At 43.1% G+C, this 19,538-nt stretch overlaps 1 protein-coding gene across 3 annotated transcripts in view; it reads right to left on the bottom strand.

Annotated features, from left to right (window-relative positions):
• Positions 1–19,538, bottom strand: part of CSRNP3 (cysteine and serine rich nuclear protein 3) — an 89,740-nt gene that overhangs the window by 15,641 nt on the left and 54,561 nt on the right. For 2 of the 3 annotated variants that reach the window (XM_079978674.1, XM_079978675.1), the window contains exon 3: positions 13,140–13,310. In XM_079978674.1, the coding sequence (XP_079834800.1) occupies positions 13,140–13,310 (171 nt within the window). Of the gene's footprint in view, positions 1–13,139; positions 13,311–17,659; positions 17,731–19,538 lie in introns of those variants that run through there. The other variant, XM_079978676.1, reaches the window with a different exon arrangement.

Here is a 19,538-nt window from a genome sequence, read left to right as displayed (position 1 = left end):
GGCTCTGTGGTTTAACCCACAGCATCCCTATCTTTATTTAGGTACCCAACATAAAACAAACAAACACAGGGCTTTCTTAAACCTCAAGTAACTTGGATTGGCTAATTAAGGTTTAAGCAAAGGAAACATTGTTACCTGCCTAGTGAGTATCTTGCCCCATGTTTTCACAAACCGATTACTCTCTCATGGCATATCTTGTGCATGAGAAATTAATGCCAGAGGCCTGCCACACAGTGATGCTATTTAAGTAGCACGAATGCACGATGTGTGTTTGTCTTGTTTCATTCATTCCTTCATCTCTCCCATGTGCTGCACAAAAAGGTAGACTTGTCGTCATGCAGTTGTTACATCAGAAATAAATCAACCTGTCAGGAGCATAGTTTTCCTACACTCATCACACAGGCTGTGTAAACACCAGACATTTTAAAGGGCATTCAAAGCACACACACACACACCCCAAGAATTCTGGGAACTGCAGTTTGTTAAGGGTGCGAGGAGTTGCAGGTTTGTGGAGGACAAATTACAGTTCTCAGGATTCTTGGATGTGTGCTTTGAATGTGTTTTAAAGGTTTGGTGTTTATCCCTTTCTCATGCATTCGAACATACTTTCTAGGCAATGCATACTGATTTTGAAAAGAGCGCCTTAAATAAAACAAAACAGCTCCTTAAATGCGTTATCCCTGCTGTGCAGCTGGTCCAGACAGAGATACCTCATGCTGAAATTCTGAATGCTTTTGTTTCCCCACAAAGAAGCAGGCCGTTGTTAGCCTGCAGTGTAGAATATTAACCGCGCACACGCATTAGCTGCTTCACTCCTGAAGATATGACAGGAGCCTGTCTGATTTACTGGGAGACGGCAGTAGGAGACTGGGGGGGAAACTAGATGATGACTTATGGCTGTGCAATTTAGGTGCGACAATTGCACAGGTATGATGGGAGAACAGTAATGGTCAGAAGGGAGGAACTGAGATGGTCATAAAAGATGCTGACAGCCTTTGTAACATGAAGCCATATATTTAACAGCAATAAGGCACAACAGGACATGGGAGCTGGTTAAAAACTCTTCTGTCTCAGGCAATTAGAGCCATTTGGCCTTCAGGCCCTTCTTGCTGCCACACATCCACAGGGAGCAATAGCAGGTTTTTTTAATCTTAGGCGATAGATGGGTTTCAACCCATCATGTTATTGGGGCAGGGGTGAGGTGGGACCTGTGACCAGTCAGTGAGTAAAAGAAAAAAGAAAATCACAATATTTTTCTCAAACTGTGTTCAGGGAAGGAACTCTGTGGTTCTTTAAAAGATCATCAGGGACACCTGAGTGAAAAGGTCAATAATGATGGATTTGTGTCCCTGAAGTTGTGAGCTGAATGGTCTTAGCCAGTTTCCAATGCAGTTAGCATGTGCACCTCTGAGCATGCTGCAGAATTCTCTGCAAGGCTTAAAGCAGGGGTTGGGGATTATGATGTTGCTGACATTTGTCACCATCCACCTGTCTTGGGAGACAATGGAAGAGTGCACCCTTGTGGGTGAATTCTAACGACTGGAGAGTTACAGCGCCTGCTGTGGCCGTAAAGACCGACATGGGAGACACATGTTTTGTTGCAGCTGGGGCAAAAGAAGGCATCAGGTTGTGCTGATACACCTGTGCCCTGGCATTTCTTCTCTCTGAGCTACTCCCAGTGGTCATTCCTCCTCTGGTCACTGCTGTGGATATACAACCTGATTGTCTCCAGGCGCTGCAGTCGTCTGCAAGGGATTCCCACATGGCAAGTTTAATGTTGCCAGCCTTCAAGATTTGCTTGCGGACATCTTTGTTGGTTTGCCAATGGGCCTGGTGCCTGTAGTTTGCTGGACTACAGTTCCCATTATCCCTGACTATTGGCCATGCTGGCTGAGGCTGATGGGATTTGGAGCTCAACAGCAGCAAGATAAATAGCTACAGATCCCTTGCTACCGGCTTTAAGGTTCCATGAGAGACAAGTCAGCATGGAAGAGGTTCCCTTCCATCATGCTCTCAACAGATGATTCCATTCATCTTTGGTGCTTCCTGTTCCTCACTGAGAGTCCCTTCATTTGTGGCTCTTCAGTGACCCCATCCATACCAAGGCCATCGCAAAACCTAGCCAAAACCTGGTAACAAAAGTGAGCCAGGTATGAAATAATCAATGTAACTTTCTCTTGTGAACGTGAAACTGCCCAACACAATGACAACATGAGGTGGAATATTATCTCTAGATACGATTAGTGTAGAAAAACACTGGCCGCCTTCTTTATTACCTTTTAGACCTCTAGCACTGCTAAAGCCCAGGACTTCTGGAAACGGAAACAGAATACCTTTCTACCAAAAACACAATCTTTTTCCTATAGGAAGCAATTATAGATCTGTTTCATTTATACCTCCAGGTGGCCTGTTTTATTAGCTTCATAAATAACTGAGTACACTATCACAGAGGGCCTATATTACTTTACAGCCATTATTTCATTGCTTTTAGTTTTTAATTGCAACCTGGAACATTATTAATACACATTTGCTCCCATTCAGCAAGGGACAGCCATGTGAGGAAGCAGGCACCATCTGAAGGCACAGCTGAGGTGAATCCTTATTGCTACATGTGGCAAATCAACAGCCCAGAAGAAAAACAGGATCAACCCTTTTCCAAGTCACAAAAGCTTCCTGCCTGATTGCATGGAAAGCCTGTTTGCCACAGGCGAGTGACCAGGGACAAAACTGTCTTACCAGAATATGGCAATTTGTTTGGATAAGAGCTGGAATTGGCACAGAATGTGTTCCTTGTTAAGTATGAAGCTGCAGGTTTTATCTCCAAATAAAGCATCTCCTAGATCATCCCCTGATTTTATATCCTGCTCTTCCACAAGGTTCTCCGTGGTCTCCTGTCCAGACTGCTGAGTGGTTTCACACACGATTAGCTCCAGTAAGGCGACAGCATCTGGTGTTTCCAGCCCATCAACTAGGCTCTACCCTGTGTCAATTCTGAGTGAGATGCCTCTCTGAGACTTAGAGATCCAATGTGACCTTTAGTTGGTCTTCATATGAGGAAACTCCTTACACATAATCTTGCTTAAGCAAATTCTACCAAGCTTTCCAAAAATAGATCACAGAATTCCACCGGCGGGTGGAGGTGGGGGGGGGTCTCGGCTCAGTTAAAAATAAACCGATGCTGTGAATGGAAAGCATGTTTGCCTTGTTTGCAAAAAAGAAAATGGGGGGGGGGGCGAGAAAAAGTAGCATAAATGACATGTCAAGTCTTTTAATCTTTTTCAAGCACCATTTCTACTGTAAAAAGAAGTTACTCAGTTACTAAACATAAATAAATTGAGCTTTCGCTGGCTGGAATCCAAAGTGTAAGCACTTTCCTCAGCAGTCTCAGCTATTCTCCTCCTGTCAAAGGCACATTAAAATAAATGTGAGCCATATGGCTCCGCAACAGAGTACCCGCAGGTTTACAACCAGCAGGGCAATGCAATTCGTTTACTGCCATCAGAGAAATATTTTAGGGAGAGGGGAAGTCTCAAGGCAAGAGCATGTAGCACAGAGCAGCCCATTTCTTTTCCCTTTTGTTTTTTAAAGCAACGTGGCAGACGACAAGGCTATTCTTAAAGCCACTAACCCATTTTCCTGCTTTTTGATGTATTCTCAGTGCTGTGCTGGAACATTCTAATAAAAAGGATTAACCCCATTCTACACCCACTCCCTGGATTTCCCACATAGTATTCATCAAGTCTTAACAAGATAGGACTGTCAAGTGTAATTCATCATCGCGGTAATCCAGGTCAAAACATCACTTTTCAAAAAGGCCCACTTTTAACAGCCATCCTAGAAAGCAAAGCCAGACGAAAGGCTCACGGACGCTAATGGACTTTAACGTCATGCACTAAACAAAATGAAATCTAAAGAAACAAAACAGATGCCGCCTTAATGTGCACTCCAAAAATAGCTTTGTTCTTTCTTGCAGACAAAGAGATGCCTTCTGTTGAGTCACAGGACTAGTCCATCTAGCCCAGTTTTGGTCTGTTCTGACTGGCCACTGCTCTCCAAGATTGCAGGCAGAAGGTTCTCTCCCAGCCCTGCTTTCCAAGCTCCATTAACTTGAGATTGCAAGGAACTGAATATAGGATTTTGTATGTGCAAGTCATGTGCACTGCTGCTGAGATATATGTGGCTCCAATACATCAAGCCTTTAATTTGGATCCTTGCAAAACTAAACGTGGACCAAGCTGCAACCACAGCCTATTCAGGAAAGGAGACACCCTTGTCTTACATGAGCACTGGCCTCTTAACCAACCATAGGATACCAGGGAGGAATATCTGCTGGACCACTGTCTAGTCTAGCTGAATGGAACATAAGCACAGATGACTTTATTTGGTTTAGTGTTACATCCAAACCCAGGGGTGTGATTTGTTTCCCCCATACAAACCACTGAGCAGTAAGCCCAAAACAAACCTTGGTTATAGCTCATGGTTTGTTTGGAGATAAAAAAACCATGAACCTGGGTTGAGATGTGATGCTAAACCAAACCAAACCATGGCTTGGCTCCTGTCAAAGCAATTGTAAATACTGGAACCAGAACCAGAAGCTAGTCCCTTTGACTTCCGTGAGACTTAGTCCAAATCAGGTTACAATACTATGCACACAGAACACTAAGATATGCAGCCCAAAAGGGCAGTTTTTAATCCTACACTTCAACTGACATTTATTGCATCAAGAGCTTTCTAGTCTAAATCTTAGTCAACCTCACAGCCACAACATTTCTGCCATAGCTTTAATTCCAATTTATACATAAGTTGGGAGGTATTCTGAGTTGATTCTGCTGAATGCTGCTGTGAGCCCTGGGAGGAGCTCAAGTTTACTGTGACTAAGCAAATACACAAAGCATTTTTGCCATTGCCACCACTGAACGCTGATGGTGGAGGAACAAGGTAGGCAGAAGTTTCTAGGCCTGCAACTTGTAGGGCTTTGTGAGAGTGGACCTCCTTCTCCTCCCTCAGGCCATATCCACTCTATCCTATGGCCCCTGATATACCCTTCCAGGGACCACAGTATTTGATTTTATTGGCATTTTACTGTTCTTCTCTGCTTAAGTTTTGATATATTTGAGGGATTGATTGCTCTTGCTGATGCTTGTTCTGCAGACTAGTTCTTACTGTTTGTAAGCTTCTGAATATTGTTTAATATAAAAGAGGTCTATAATCTATTTACATAAATAATTAGGTATTCATCAATTTTATAAATATATTTTTTTTAAAAAAACAATTTAAGCTGTAGTCCTATACCCATTTACTTCACGGTAAGTTTAATTGATAGTGGGACGTGGGTGGCGCTGTGGGTAAAACCTCAGTGCCTAGAACTTGCCGATCCTATGGTCGGCGGTTCGAATCCCCGCGGCGGGGTGAGCTCCCGTCGTTCGGTCCCAGCTCCTGCCCAGCTAGCAGTTCGAAAGCACTCTGAAGTGCAAGTAGATAAATAGGTACCGCTTTATAGTGGGAAGTTAAACGGCGTTTCCGTGTGCTGCGCTGGTGCCGGTTCGCCAGCTGCAGCTTCGTCACACTGGCCACGTGACCCGGAAGTGTCTTCAGACGGCGCCGGCTCACGGCCTCTAGAGCGAGATGAGCACGCAACCCTAGAGTCGGACACGACTGGCCCGTACGGGCAGGGGTACCTTTACCTTTACCTTTACCTAAGTTTAATTGAACTCAACAGGACTTCTGAGTCACAGTGCATAGGACTGGTCTAAGTAATTTACTTTCTGTGTAACATTTTCCTTTTTGTCCAGCTTTGTGTGAAGAAGCCTGCAGATTTTCTTACCAGTGTCTCTAATCATTACCATAAATGGATGCTGAATAAATAAACCTAGCAGTGCATTCAGTAAGATTTTCAAGTCATACTTGGATTATGTTCAAAGCTACTCTTAGTAGCTATTTAAATACAGTTGTGGCACAGCTCACCTTGGCCTCAAACCCTGAATCCATTCTCCAAAGCAGTCTGCTTTTTTATAGTTTTTGTTTTACATTTTGTATTTAAGCCAACAGTGTCTTCTTAGAGCACTCTGCGAGGAAACAACACCTGATCAGCCTTCACTCACCAGTATCAATCCTTCAGGATATCCTTCACTCGCAATTGCACCTCTCCATTTTTCTCATTATCCTCTTTTATTTCTATTCCCTCCTTCATTTTCTTCAGTCTGTTCCACATTTTTTTTGTCTCCCCCCTCCTAAATATGTGGTGGTTTCTGAGATGGTTTACACAGCACATCTAAATTCCCATGCACTTTAGGCCCTCATGATGTCTGAAACCAAAAGACACTCCCGCCAACTCTTTCTACAACTCTGAACAACAGCCATAGTGACAGCTTCTTCAAATTAAAGGCAAGGGCAGCAGGACCAAATAGCGGGACTTGTGGGCAATGCAGAAAAATATTTGTGCTCTGTCTACACAGTAAAAGCCCAAGTGTGATGGAATGCTCAGCGTTCCATAGGTAGTCCTCACCTTCTGGAGACTCTCCAGAGTGACACCCCATGAGCCAATGTGCACATGTGGAAGTATTTTGCATATGCACACAAGGTCCTGGGGTTCCAATCAATATACTGAAAGGCCTAGACAGAGCATTCTGTTTCTAGTGTCAAGTCCTGGTTTGCTGTGGAACAGGTGTGAAGGGAACAAGATTGTAAACCTTCAAAAGTGTGACCAAACTTCTCTCAATGTGTGGACTAGTTCACACACAACGTGCCACATCGTTTGATTTTTCTGCAGTTGATGAGTATCTTTTTATTGACCGGCAGAGCTAAATGTGTCAACTGACTCCACTGAAAAGGACTGCATGTGATTTAAGGGATATGACAATCCTATGTCCATAGCCTAGGGATGCTTGAGAAAAGCAGTATTTGCAAATTCTGACACGAACTGATCTGACCTGCAACTCCCAGTCTAGCATTCAGCTCTCGGAACTTAGGCTGTAATCCTAACTCTACCTGCCTGACTTGAATAGGATTTGCTTCTGAGTAGGTAAGGTTAGGATTGGGCTGTTAGGCTACCCACCAGCTTTCACACTTCCCAAATGTACTGATGCAGTTCTTAGCTCCAAAAAAAGGTCACAAAATAGCTTTTTAAAATGTGTGCTCCGAGAGAAAATATATTCAGAAATGCATACTTTCAGAGAAAATGCATTTAAAATACAGGGCAACCTCAGAGGAAAACCCACTGAAATCAATGGGCATAACTAACTTAAATGATTTGATTTCAATACGCAGGTGGCGCTGTGGGTTAAAGCCTCAGCGCCTAGGACTTGCCGATCGAAAGGTCGACGGTTCGAATCCCTGCGGCGGGGTGCGCTCCCGCTGCTCGGTCCCAGCGCCTGCCAACCTAGCAGTTCGAAAGCACCTCCGGGTGCAAGTAGATAAATAGGGACCGCTTACCAGCGGGAAGGTAAACAGCGTTTCCGTGTGCGGCTCTGGCTCGCCAGAGCAGCGATGTCACGCTGGCCACGTGACCCGGAAGTGTCTCCGGACAGCGCTGGCCCCTGGCCTCTTAAGTGAGATGGGCGCACAACCCCAGAGTCTGTCAAGACTGGCCCGTACGGGCAGGGGTACCTTTACCTTTACCTTTACCCTGAGTTTGACCTTGTTGGATACAGAGCACATACTTTAATATGTATTTAAAGGTGGATTTCCCCACCCCCTAAAGGACTGCATGATTAATGCAAAACAAAATGGAATTATGGGTGAATGCATGCAAAAATGACACGGGACGGAAGCAGACTGGTTCGCCTGTCCTTTCCACAGTGTTGTCACAAGTCATCACTAGATACTGTAGCCCCAGAACAATGTGAGAATCAGGCTCTAGTCCCAACATCTGTTCCATGATGTTACCTCTTTCACTGGCCTATATTCCTTACCCCATAAAGGATGGGCACCCATGATAATTTCCACTCTCTGCAAACCTAACTGAACCATTCCAGGTATGCCCCGGACACCTTCACAAGATCTCAGAAAAGCTGCCTAGCCAACTTAAGTATGACAGACAGCACAACTGGCTGACTGAAGTGTGATCAGGCCATTTTATTTTATTCCCCACCCCCCGCTCCGGAATGTCAAAGACATTACACAGAGGCCCCGGGAGAATAGCCTATTATTCCATTAGGCAGATGGACAAGGTCAGAAGTCAAAAATACATTTCAGTGTGCCTTGTTATAGAAGGATTTACTTTGCTGGTTATATAGGCTGCGGTTTGCTTTTGTTGGTAAGTCTACCATTCATTAATTTGAGGGCTTTGATGCCACAGCTGTACATGTTTTTGTTTTTTAAAAGAAGTCACCGGCATTGGTTGGAGCCGTGTTTAAAAAATAAGGGACTAGGTCAGGGAGCCCAAGCGTTCCTGTTCACTTATGCAAGCTGCATTTCACTCTCCCAAGTTCAGGGCGCAGGATGCTTTGAAATGCAATCGTCACATGCACTCACATCGCTTCAGCGCCTGAGGTTTGTAACTGCTTCCCAGGAGGGAAAATATCTCTCCACTGTCTGGTTTAATAACCAGATGAGACTCCTATTCAAGGCTCTTTCTGAAGCAGCAACAGCTTTGCTTCAATGCTAGGCAGGCTGCTGGCTCTGCGCCAACTCCCTTTCTCAACCTCATCACCAAGGTTATTTCCTGACAGAGCTACAATCCATGGACTACATTAGGAAGCGCGGATTTATTGTTTTCATTATTATTATCATTGCTTTTTTTCTGTACAGCAACTTTGAAACCTGGAACATGTTGTCTGATGCAATTCATATACTATAGCAGACTAAAGGACAAAACACCAAGCTGTGCACCCTTATAGCTTATTCAATAGAAAGAGACATGTGTAGTAATGAAAACTGGTAATTTCATTTCTTAATTTGTTTTGCCTATATCTGACAAACAGTGTTATTAGCTACTATTACATTCGGAAACTGACCCAAACCAATTCAACTTAGCGTCTCCTTGTTTTTAAGACACCCCACAATTCTGAAAGAGCCATAGGGCAAAAGCATGTCCCTTTATTCCAAATGTCTCTGCTCTGAGCAGTCTGAAATTTATTCTGTTCTGTTCCATGTGGAATACTTGTATATGTTTTTATAACTGTGATGGGCTTGCTACACTCTCTCTCTCTCTATTGCCGGGACCTTATGGTGAAGGATGGGCAAAAGATTCTATAAATAAATAACCAAATAAATGGGCTAGGGGGGAACTATGCTAGTTTATCTTTGCAAATGATACAAGTTGTTGAAGACAGGGTTGTCTTCTAGCTGAAAAATTATGATTTGTTGTTCTTCCTGGTTAATTTACACCAAAATTTGATTACATTTAGGAAAGCAATTTCCGGCTGTGCAGCAATTGTTTCCTAAGCAATGACATTTGCTCAGGAGGTATTGTGACTCAGCTTCTACCTTTTAGGCAGAATTTGACCCAAAGGTTCTAACTGGAGAAGGCCTTTTCTTTTCTATTTCCCCCTTCCCACCCCAACGTGCCCCTCAAAGTATTTTTACCCATCTCCTGTCATTTCTACCATTCTCCCCTCACTCTCATCTTGTACCTTATCCCACCACCTCTCAAACTGGGCGTTTCTTTCATCCCTCCCTCCCCAACCCCTGAACCCTGGTCCTTTTACATTAATTTCCTCCTGTTCTAACAGCTTATATCTCTTATCCCTTCCTTTCTGTACCCAAGCAAGTGAAGAGGCCCTGGGGAAGGCTGTACCAATGAGGCCCATCTAAAAGTGGCCCAAGACCCTACTCTTTGAGAAACACTACTCTAGATCAATGCTCTTCAACTTGGGTCCCCAAATGTTGTTAGACTACAGCCCCGATCAGCCCAAATCATTGACTAAGCAGGTTGCGGAAGATATGAACTGACTCTAGATTATTTGCAGTCATTGCAACGAAACCTTTGCTTGATTGTGGGCCCCAAGCTTAAGAATATTCTTCCTCCCGCCCCCTCAAATGTGTGTGCTATAAAACATCAATTTTACTCTCCAACCATCAAAACTAACCACTTTAAAGTGAGCCTTTTTTTGCTACTCTCAGGCAAATCCTCATCTTTACAAAATATCAGCATAATCATAAGCAAACTCTTGCCTAGAGTAGGCATGCTATTTCTGCACCCAGCAGCTGTCAATACCACAAACTAAACTGTTTGCAACATTTAGTTTCCATCTTCAGCTATAAGGAAAGAGTAATTTGTTTCACAGAGCACTCTTTAAAAAAAAGTGAATATAGTACTTTGTTTCTCAAAGCAACTGGAAAACACAGCTGCTGTGAAGAGCGACGTTATTGAAGACATAGACCACAATATTGCCTTCCATTGCATTGTTCTGAATTCTACTAGCATACACTGCAGTTCCAGAAATGGTCTAATGGTTTGTTTATGTTATCTGCCACTGCACTAATAGACAGTGCTTAGTATCTATGAATCTTCAAGCTGACCTAGAATGCCCATACCAGATACTTAAGCACTGCTGGCTGCACATATAGTCGCCAGCCCTGCCATGTGCAGTGCACTGTCATAATACAAAGATGATTAGCAGTATTTTATTTAGCAGTTTATATCCCACATTTCCAATAAAATGCAAATGCAAAACTCAGTAAAATCTCACATAAAAATCTACCAGGTTAAAAAAATCACCTTACTCAGATGCCCAGTCAAAGATTCTTCCACATCTCAATGTCTCTCTAAGGGAGTGTACACATTGCATAATAATGTGCAGTCAGCATTGGATGCAGGCACCTTTTGGATGTGCTATACACACAGCATCATCCCCATGTAGTCCTTGTACCACACTATTTTGTCAATCAAAAGCGCATTGTGCTAGAACACTTTTAACCCATTTTGTGCAGAGAATGCCCCTTCTCAAGCGCTTGCTGAATACATGTGTACATAGAGAATGCGTCCTCAGGTCACTTCCTATTAGGCAGGCCAACTGACATTATAGGGCTGTGCCACTAAAATCTGCCTCCATATACCAATATGTATCATTTGCATATCAGTATATCAACACACCAGTTTCCAGCCTCTCTCTTTGGAAAGTTTGTTAAAAAATATGTTTTTTAAAAAAGTTTATGGAAACACCAATTGAGGGGAGGGGAAAAGAGAACCCTGTTGCACATTAGTATGGAAATGCACCCACCAGTGTGTATAGACAACACTGACAGTAGCTGCTGCTTTAGATGATGCTACAATGTGAAGGTATGTAAAGGTAAAAGGTAAAGGACCCCTGGACAGTTAAGTCCAGTCAAAGGGGACTATGGGGTTGCAGCGCTCATCTGGCTTTCACACCAAGGGAGCCAGCGTTCATCCACAGACAGCTTTCCGAGTCATGTGGCCAGCATGACTAAACCGCTCCTGGTGCAACGGGACACCGTGACGGAAACCAGAGCACATGGAAATGTCATTTATCTTCCTGCCGCAGCAGTACCTATTTATCTACTTGCACTGGTGTGCTTTCAAACTGCTAGGTTGGCAGGAGCTGGGACAGAGCAACAGGAGCCCACACCGTCATGGGGATTCGAACCGCCAACCTTCTGATCGTCAAGCCCAAGAGGCTCAGTGGTTTAGACCACAGTGCCCTATGTACAAGAACACACAGTGGAAAAACGACCCCTGTGCATTTCAGTTGCTATGTGTGTACACAGCCCTACTCACACCCTTACAGCCATAACAAGAAACCTCCTTTCCTCTCCTTGGGAGGCCCTTCATATTCCATAACCAAGCTAAACCCATGTGTTTTTTGGGAAACTGTCCCCCTCTTTCTCCCCCCAAATTCCCCCTTGTGGGTTCCCACTGCTCACCAGAGAACTCTAACCACAAACTCATGGACACACTCAATCTCTCTGGAACATAATAATTGCTTTAAAACAAATCAGACCATTGGTTCATCTAGTACTACTGTCTATACATCATCTGTCAGTGACTTTCTGGGATTTCAGACCAGCCTTTCCCAGCCCCACCTGGGATTAAACCTTGGGGTTTAAACCTTGGACCAAATCATGTGCTCCATCTGTGAGTTATCCCCACCCCCTTTGTCAAACCCACTTGGGGATATTTCTTCCCTTTCTTATGCCACCATTCAGGGAACCATTAGAATCAATGCTGAATCTTTTATAGCTTCACACTGAAATGTCTTTCTCTCTGCCCAATTATTCCTGCTGTTCAAGTGTTCTAATAAGCAGAGAGAAGGAATCTAAGATTTCAGAATAGGCAGCAGAAGAGTAGGATTATAATGATTGACCTAAATTGGTATTCTTAGATTCTTCAGAGCCAACTACATTAACACAACTGCTATCTTTACTATAATGGGGCAACAGCAGAAACTGTATGATAAACCCAAAGCACACCCACCCTATTCTCTTATAAACGTGATGATTACTAGCTTGTGCAACAACGGGTTACACTATTTTATACATGTCCTGTTTGTTCTCTTATTTATATTTTGATACATTTGTAGTCTGCTTTTCTATACAGAATATTCAAAGCAGCCTATAGACGACAACAAGACAATATTAAACAAAAAACAATGTAAATGATTGATCATTACATAAAGCATTAAAAATAACAAGCACATCCAGATCAAGCTGTCTATAAAGCCACTAGTTGGGTGCTGTATTTCAGCTGGATGCCTTTTGAAATAAATAGGTCATTTGCCCTGAGAAAGTCAAGCAATGATGGAGTCAGGTGGATCTCTCCTGGGAGGGCATTCCATAAGCTAAGGCCCTGTTCCTCATTGTTGACTGCTATGTATCTGAAGACAATTGGATACAGACCAGATCTTAATGCCCAGGCTGGTTCATATGACCAAAGACAGTTCTTCAAGTATCCTGTAAGCTTCTCAAGATCCTGGCCAATTTAGGTCTAGTTCAGCCACATGGTTCCACGGTAAAGTCATTTGCCTGATCAGGGCCAGTTTCAACACACCCAGTACCATGCAAATGACCTAAAATGTGTGGTGCTGCATAAGTGCATATTACCATGGGGCCAAACCAGTCTACTGCCCACTGAAGAATGCAGGCATTATTCAGTAAGTATAGTAAACAAAGGGGACAAAAGCATGGCACATCATTTGAATGTTTTAATCTGCAGAGCTTCACTCTCCAGGTTTATTACTTACGGGTGAAATGATTTGAAGTGGATGGGTTGACACTATCACCACTGTCAGCGCTTTCACTGCTAGAAACGTCGTCATCCGATTCCCGCACCGAAGAGCAGGGCGAAGAGCCATCAACTTCTTCAAACTTCCTCTTTAAAATTCCACTCATAGCTGCAGCACTGTCACATGTACCTGCAAGAGGAACAGGTGCAATGAAGCAAGGAAACATTTGACTGCAGACCAGGCAATCAAGGTCTTTAAAGTCATTCTGAGATGGGTTTTCTAATACTAGAAATGCTCAAGCTTCTCATGAATAAGTTCCAGTGAGGGAGGGGGGAAGGGAGATAGAAGTGTCAACATTTGAGGCAAGAGAATTCCCTAGGTTCCCTCCTTTGTCTTATTAAGGAGTTTAAGAAAACCCTAACATCTAAATAATCACTGTAACAAGTAACACTGCTTTTCATAGAAAAACTGAAAATTTAAATCCATGTATCCAACTAATTGGTAATGCTAATAAAGTTGCCGCTGAATGTTCCAAAACTAGACCTCATACAAAACTGATCTGATGGGGGAAAGTCCTACAGTTTCCCTTTTTGTCTCACTTACATTTCAGGTTTCAATGCATCTTGTAAGAAAGGATGTAGAAGGTGGGGCGGGGGGGAGACTCATGTTCCCGGCTGGGTATGGTGACACACAACAAGGTGTGCGGTGAAATTTTCCATACAGGGACAGTTAGGGACAGAGGCACCAGCTTGCAAGGGCGATTGGAGGGGGGGCCATGTCACAAGTGTGACATCACATCTCCCTCCCTAAGCTTGGTAGAAGCTTCCCAGGCTTCGGAAAGGAGGCACCAGGCTTTAATACTCCAATTTACCAGGAACATTTAGGGGACTAGCCTAGGCCCCTAGTCCACTGACCACACACCACTGAACACAGGAAGTACTGTTCCAAAAGGCAGGTGTGTTTCTGAGGCAGTGTTTGGCATGCACTAAACTACACTCCTGGTACATGCGTGAGAATGGGATTCAGCATGACCTCACAAGTCCAAGATCTCCATGGCAGAATAGACTTTGTGAAAGGGCAAACAAGACTTTGCTACAAGGCCTAAAAACCTTGTTCCATGATGCCAATCTTCCTGAAGAGTATTGGGCTGAATCTCTTAATTGTTTTTTTTATTCTTATAATCACAGGTATTTTGCACCAATAGGCTGTACTCCCTATGAGAAGATGTTTGGTAAGAAACCATAAGTCAAGCACATGAGAATCTTTGATTCTGACATTCTAGGCAAACTGAATTTCATTGCCAGATGTTCAAGACCTGATATAGCTGTGAGCACTAATCTGCTTAGCAGACAAGCTAACAATCCTACTGTTCAGGATTGGAAAGCTCTGAAGCACATAGCACACTATCTAAAGGGTACTACAGACTCAGATTCACTAGTCAGGGGTCTGGAGGTCTGGAGATATTTGCAGATGCAAGTTTTGGAAGTGACACCACAGATGGCACAAGCACTTACGGGGTATGCTACATGTACAACCAGAGTCTGTTTGACTGGCTGTGCAAGAAGCAGGCAACAGTGAGCCTGACTTCTTGTGAAGCTGAACTCAATGCACTGTCATATTCACTTATGGATTGTGAATGGTTGTTGCAACTGTTTAAGGATGTCAGGGTTAATATGAAATGTCCTACAAAGGTGTATCAAGACAACAGGTCCTGTTTGGCTTTGCTAGCTTCAGAGAGTTGAAAGCAAAGAACCAAGTACTTGCGGATAAAGTTACATCGTGCAAGGGAGTGTCTTCGGAAAGGACTCATTCAGGTGTCCTACATGCCAGGAAACGAGATTCCTGCAGATCTGTTGTCTAAGGTTGTTAACAGAGAACAACTTCAGGTATATGTACAGCGGTTGCAGTTGGGTTGAAATAGGTTACATGGAAAGGGGAGGATGTTGAGAATTTCTGTTCCACTTTAAGGAGCAGACATGGGGTTGTTAAGTGTCACATGTCTGTTTACATTCCAGCACAGTCTGCTGGGAACTTCTGTCTGTTTGTATAGCTTTTGCTTTTCTCTGTCTCTCTGAGGAGAAGAAAGGGAGACGACATGTTTTCTTTGTCCTGATTTATGCTTAATAAATCTTTAGCTGTTAGTATGTTTTCACAAACCTCACGCCTGTTCTGTTTGCGCAGTATGCTCTGCTAATATAGCGTGCTCAGACTTTTGAAGTCTGAGTCGCTGATTTACGTCACACCAGAGACCAGAGGATCGTCACGACTGGAAGGGCATGATCCAGCTGAGGGCTAGCCAGCTGGCATCTTGACCCCCGAAGAATGTTGACAAATGGGAGGAGCAAGCTCCCCCCATAGCCTAGCTCTCTGCCTGTTTCTCAAAAAACTTTCTCCCAGGCAGCTCCATTAACAGAAGAGAACTGGCCCAGGGAGGAAAATGCCGCACGTTGTCATTTTGCAGATGTCACTACTCCCACTGGCAACACTTTGCTGAGAAAGCAAATCAGTAAGAACTAGGAGGCAGCAGGTTCTTCAAAGGGTGGCAGATTTTAGCCAGGGGTCCAAACTTGGAACCACTTCCATTGACTCCATCCCTCAATTTTCCACCTCAGACAGAAGTCTTTCTACCTCCTCATAAGACCACTTTTGCAACCTACACTCCAAGTCCAGTGATGTGAGTTTTCCAGATTTTTTTTGAACCAGGAGAACTTCTGGGAAATTATCTGCTGCTGCATAAAAGATTGGGATCTGATTTAGTATGCTTGACTTTTATTTGGTAAACAACCCCCCCCCCATGTTTATGTTTTACATTGCGTGTGTGTGTGTGTTGTATTTTACATTTTCCAGTGACAATAAGAAGTTGAAGTGAAAGTGTTGACTGGGGCATTCAAGAAATTTTTCTTTCAAACAAATTCAAAGCTTTATTTCTGAATATTTTTAATTTTTTAAAATTCATTTTTATTGAAACTTTTCAGCATAAAATACAATGAAAACAAATAAATCTAAATTAAAAAAGAAATAACATAAAAGGAAAAAAGAAAGAGAGAAAAAATACAAAGCCCTTTATCAGAGGTAGATCTTAACCCTTGTTTCACACAAAAGGGTGTGGATCATTCCAGCTCTCACCTGGGAGCTTCCCTTTCTTCTTGCAGCCTCCCACCCTGGGAGAACTTCCCTTCCCTGCCTCTAACCCAGGGTCTATCACCTTCCTGTGCATACCTTCCTTAACCCAGGATATAATAAATTTACTGGAGTACTCATAAATGCTTTTAAGATCTGATAACTCAACAGAATACACTTCTTTCATATTGTTAAAAATAATAATCACGAAGACCTTGAAAACTGTTAAACCTGCAAAAATGGATAGAATAACAGATGTGACTCCGATAGGCAACATTCCAGTCACATAAAAGCCAGAGGTTTCAACCCATGTAGATGGTCTTCTATCCAAGCAAGCAAGAGACACAGTCACAATTCAGACACATTCCAGCCAGGAAAAGTGATTGAGGGGGTGGAATGGGGCTGGTGGGGTGTGTACTCTGAGGGAAGGGTATCCCAAGGGCCAGACAGAGAGACATGGAGGTCCCCAGGCCTACGTTCCCACACCAATATCCTAAAGGTTGTCACCTAGAAAAATATATTTGCAACTCCAGGCAATTGTGATTGATATTGTAGCCATTCATTATGCACTTAAAACAATTTTAGGAAACAATCAATTTTTAGAAATGGGGTGTGTGTATGTCCTGAAAACATTTCCATCCTGGAATGTTTTTCCACCCCACATCTCTGCCCACAACACTGCAGTCTGCTCAGTCTCTAGCTGCCTTATGAGTTGTGGGCACTGATGGGCAGCAGGAGAACCAACAAACACAGGCCATACTATCTGTTCCTGGGAATGTGTCCTCATTTGTAAAGCACTTTGCAAATATCCATTAATTTGTCATATCATACAGTTCCATGAGAAACAATGGGAGAATTTCAAAATCATTCTGCCAGGGCAAGGTTTTTGCCCTCCCTCCTCTTCCCACATTGTTCTGGGGGATTCTCCCAACTTCCCAGAGTCTACAGAGCAGGGAAAGGGAAATTCTGTTCCTTCTGCTGAAAGGACTCATTACTTAAATCTTACCCAATGAAGTTCATATTTCCATGTTGTGGGGGCATTTAAAATCTCACAGAGGTATTGCAACTACAAATCAAATCAATGACAGGACCAGAAGAAGAATGCAGAAATTGCTAAGGAATATAAATGGCTTGCAAAAATATTTCTCTACCCCTGGAAATGCAAATGCTCAAACAGTCTTTCGAAAAGACTTTGGGTGATGAGTTAGAAGATACGCATAGAAATAAAAGAGAGAGAAAATATATGGTAGGGTTAAATTTATATCTTCAGTGAAAGGATGTGCTTAATTCAACACTTGGCAATTCTGATATAATCCCATTTTATAAGTTGTTATTATCATCACATAGTCCAGTTGCTATGCAGTACCATCTATTCCTCCCAGCAAATTGCCTGGGCATCTCTGACTTGATCCACTTACCTAACAAGTCAGTGTGCAGCCTTGCCAATGTTGTTCTGTGTTCACAGTGCACCATATATGGACAAACCTTCTGGTTGAAAATTCTAAGTGAAAAGTTAGCCCCGCCCACATTGGGCAACATTATGACCTCACAACATGGTGGGCACAAGCTATAACTAGGTAAGCAACATGCATTCTCAAGTAGAACCTTTTACATCCTCAAACTGGCCAATTTCCCACTATATTGCTTATAAATATGATGGTGCATTTTCAAAGGCTTCATTATCTCTACCTAGCAAGAACTGAGCACCAGTCAAATGAATGTGAGGGAAGGGGAACCAAAACGTCATATCATATTTCTTGAAGACAGAATACTATTCCTCAAAAACTTAAATCTGAGTTGTCTAGTCACTGGGGTCAGACTAATTCAATTGCAGTTTGACTTTGTCTATGAATGGCTTTGGTCTCAACCTTGAATAAGCATGTGATGGTATGTATACATGATCTGAATACATTTCCATACATAATACATTTTATTTTACAGCTCTCTGAAAACCTTTGCCTGAAAAGAAAGCTGTGAGGCTTGAATGATTGCTGCTTTGAACAAGTAGCTTTAGTTCAATAAAATGAAAATGCTTCCTTAACTTACTCAACACAGAATGTAATTCCCAAATCTTGCTTTCATTTTGTAAACTTGAAAATCATTACTGAGGATCACAGAATTGGGAGTTTGTGAAAATGAGGGATCATCAGGTCACTTCTGTACAAAGGCAGAAAACGCTGCACATTGACCACCTGAAGATTAACCCTCATAATCCAGAGCCAATGAGGTGTGACACAGGTAGCAAGACTCCGCAGGCAGCACACTGCCTAAAAGACAACTGGGGTGTTATTTACAGATAGGTAGCCGTGTTGGTCTGCCATAGTCAAAACAAAAAAAATTCCTTCCAGTAGCACCTTAAAGACCAACTAAGTTAGTTCTTGGTATGAGCTTTCGTGTGCATGCACACTTCTTCAGATACACTGGACCAATTGAGATGTTAACGGTCATGGCCAGCACTATGAATTATACTCAGAAATGAACTGGCAATAAGTGCAGTGTGAAAAAATGTGAATCACGTCTTCAAAGGGGGCAGGGACTAGTTCTGGTCAAGAGTCTTGGCAATGCCTGATCAGCTTCCTCCAGAAACAATGTCATCAAAAGTGGGGAAACTTGTCTATCATTTACTACAGAAGACAGCCAGGTGGGAAAGGTGGCAAGGCGAAACTGCAGAATAACCATAATGCCCCACCCCCCAGGTCACCTTTTCCTTGCCATTTGCAGGTATAATAAACAATGGGTGTGATCAGCTTATAAGTAGAGAACCCTGGACTCAGCTGACAAGAGTGTAAATGCAGCTACAAATCCTTTCAATGTTGGCACTCCTGTTGTCATGAATATGCTCTCAAATGAACAAAAATTGTACCATTGAAAGCTCTGTGAAAGGCAGGGGATGGCGTGACATTGATAAACTTGTCCTTCTGGAATCCCAGAAACCTGCTATAAGCAAGCAAAAACAACACAATGAGGTTAGACCTGCTACTCAGCTTAGCCTTGGCCTTAGTGCATATTACCTTGTGCTTGAGGAAAATATGGCCATAGCATATGTAAGCTGTAGAATAGTGGGTAGACATGACAGACGACACAGCGATTTCTCCAAGTAGCTCTTTATTTTGTAAGCTGCAATAGAACTGACTGCAAACAACTCAGCCGGCCTGCTTTTATAGGCAGCCGGCTGTCAACATTGTAGCAACAACAGCCCAGCGTTTCCCGCCTAAAATAACTGACGTGGACCTGAGTGAAAACTATCTACAGACCTGAGTGAAAACTATATACAGTATCCCCCTGCTGGCCCAGGGT

This window comes from Podarcis cretensis (genome assembly GCF_951804945.1).
Source record: "Podarcis cretensis genome assembly, chromosome: 1".
Classification (NCBI taxonomy): domain Eukaryota; kingdom Metazoa; phylum Chordata; class Lepidosauria; order Squamata; family Lacertidae; genus Podarcis; species Podarcis cretensis.
This window is presented reverse-complemented; position numbering and strand designations above follow the sequence as displayed.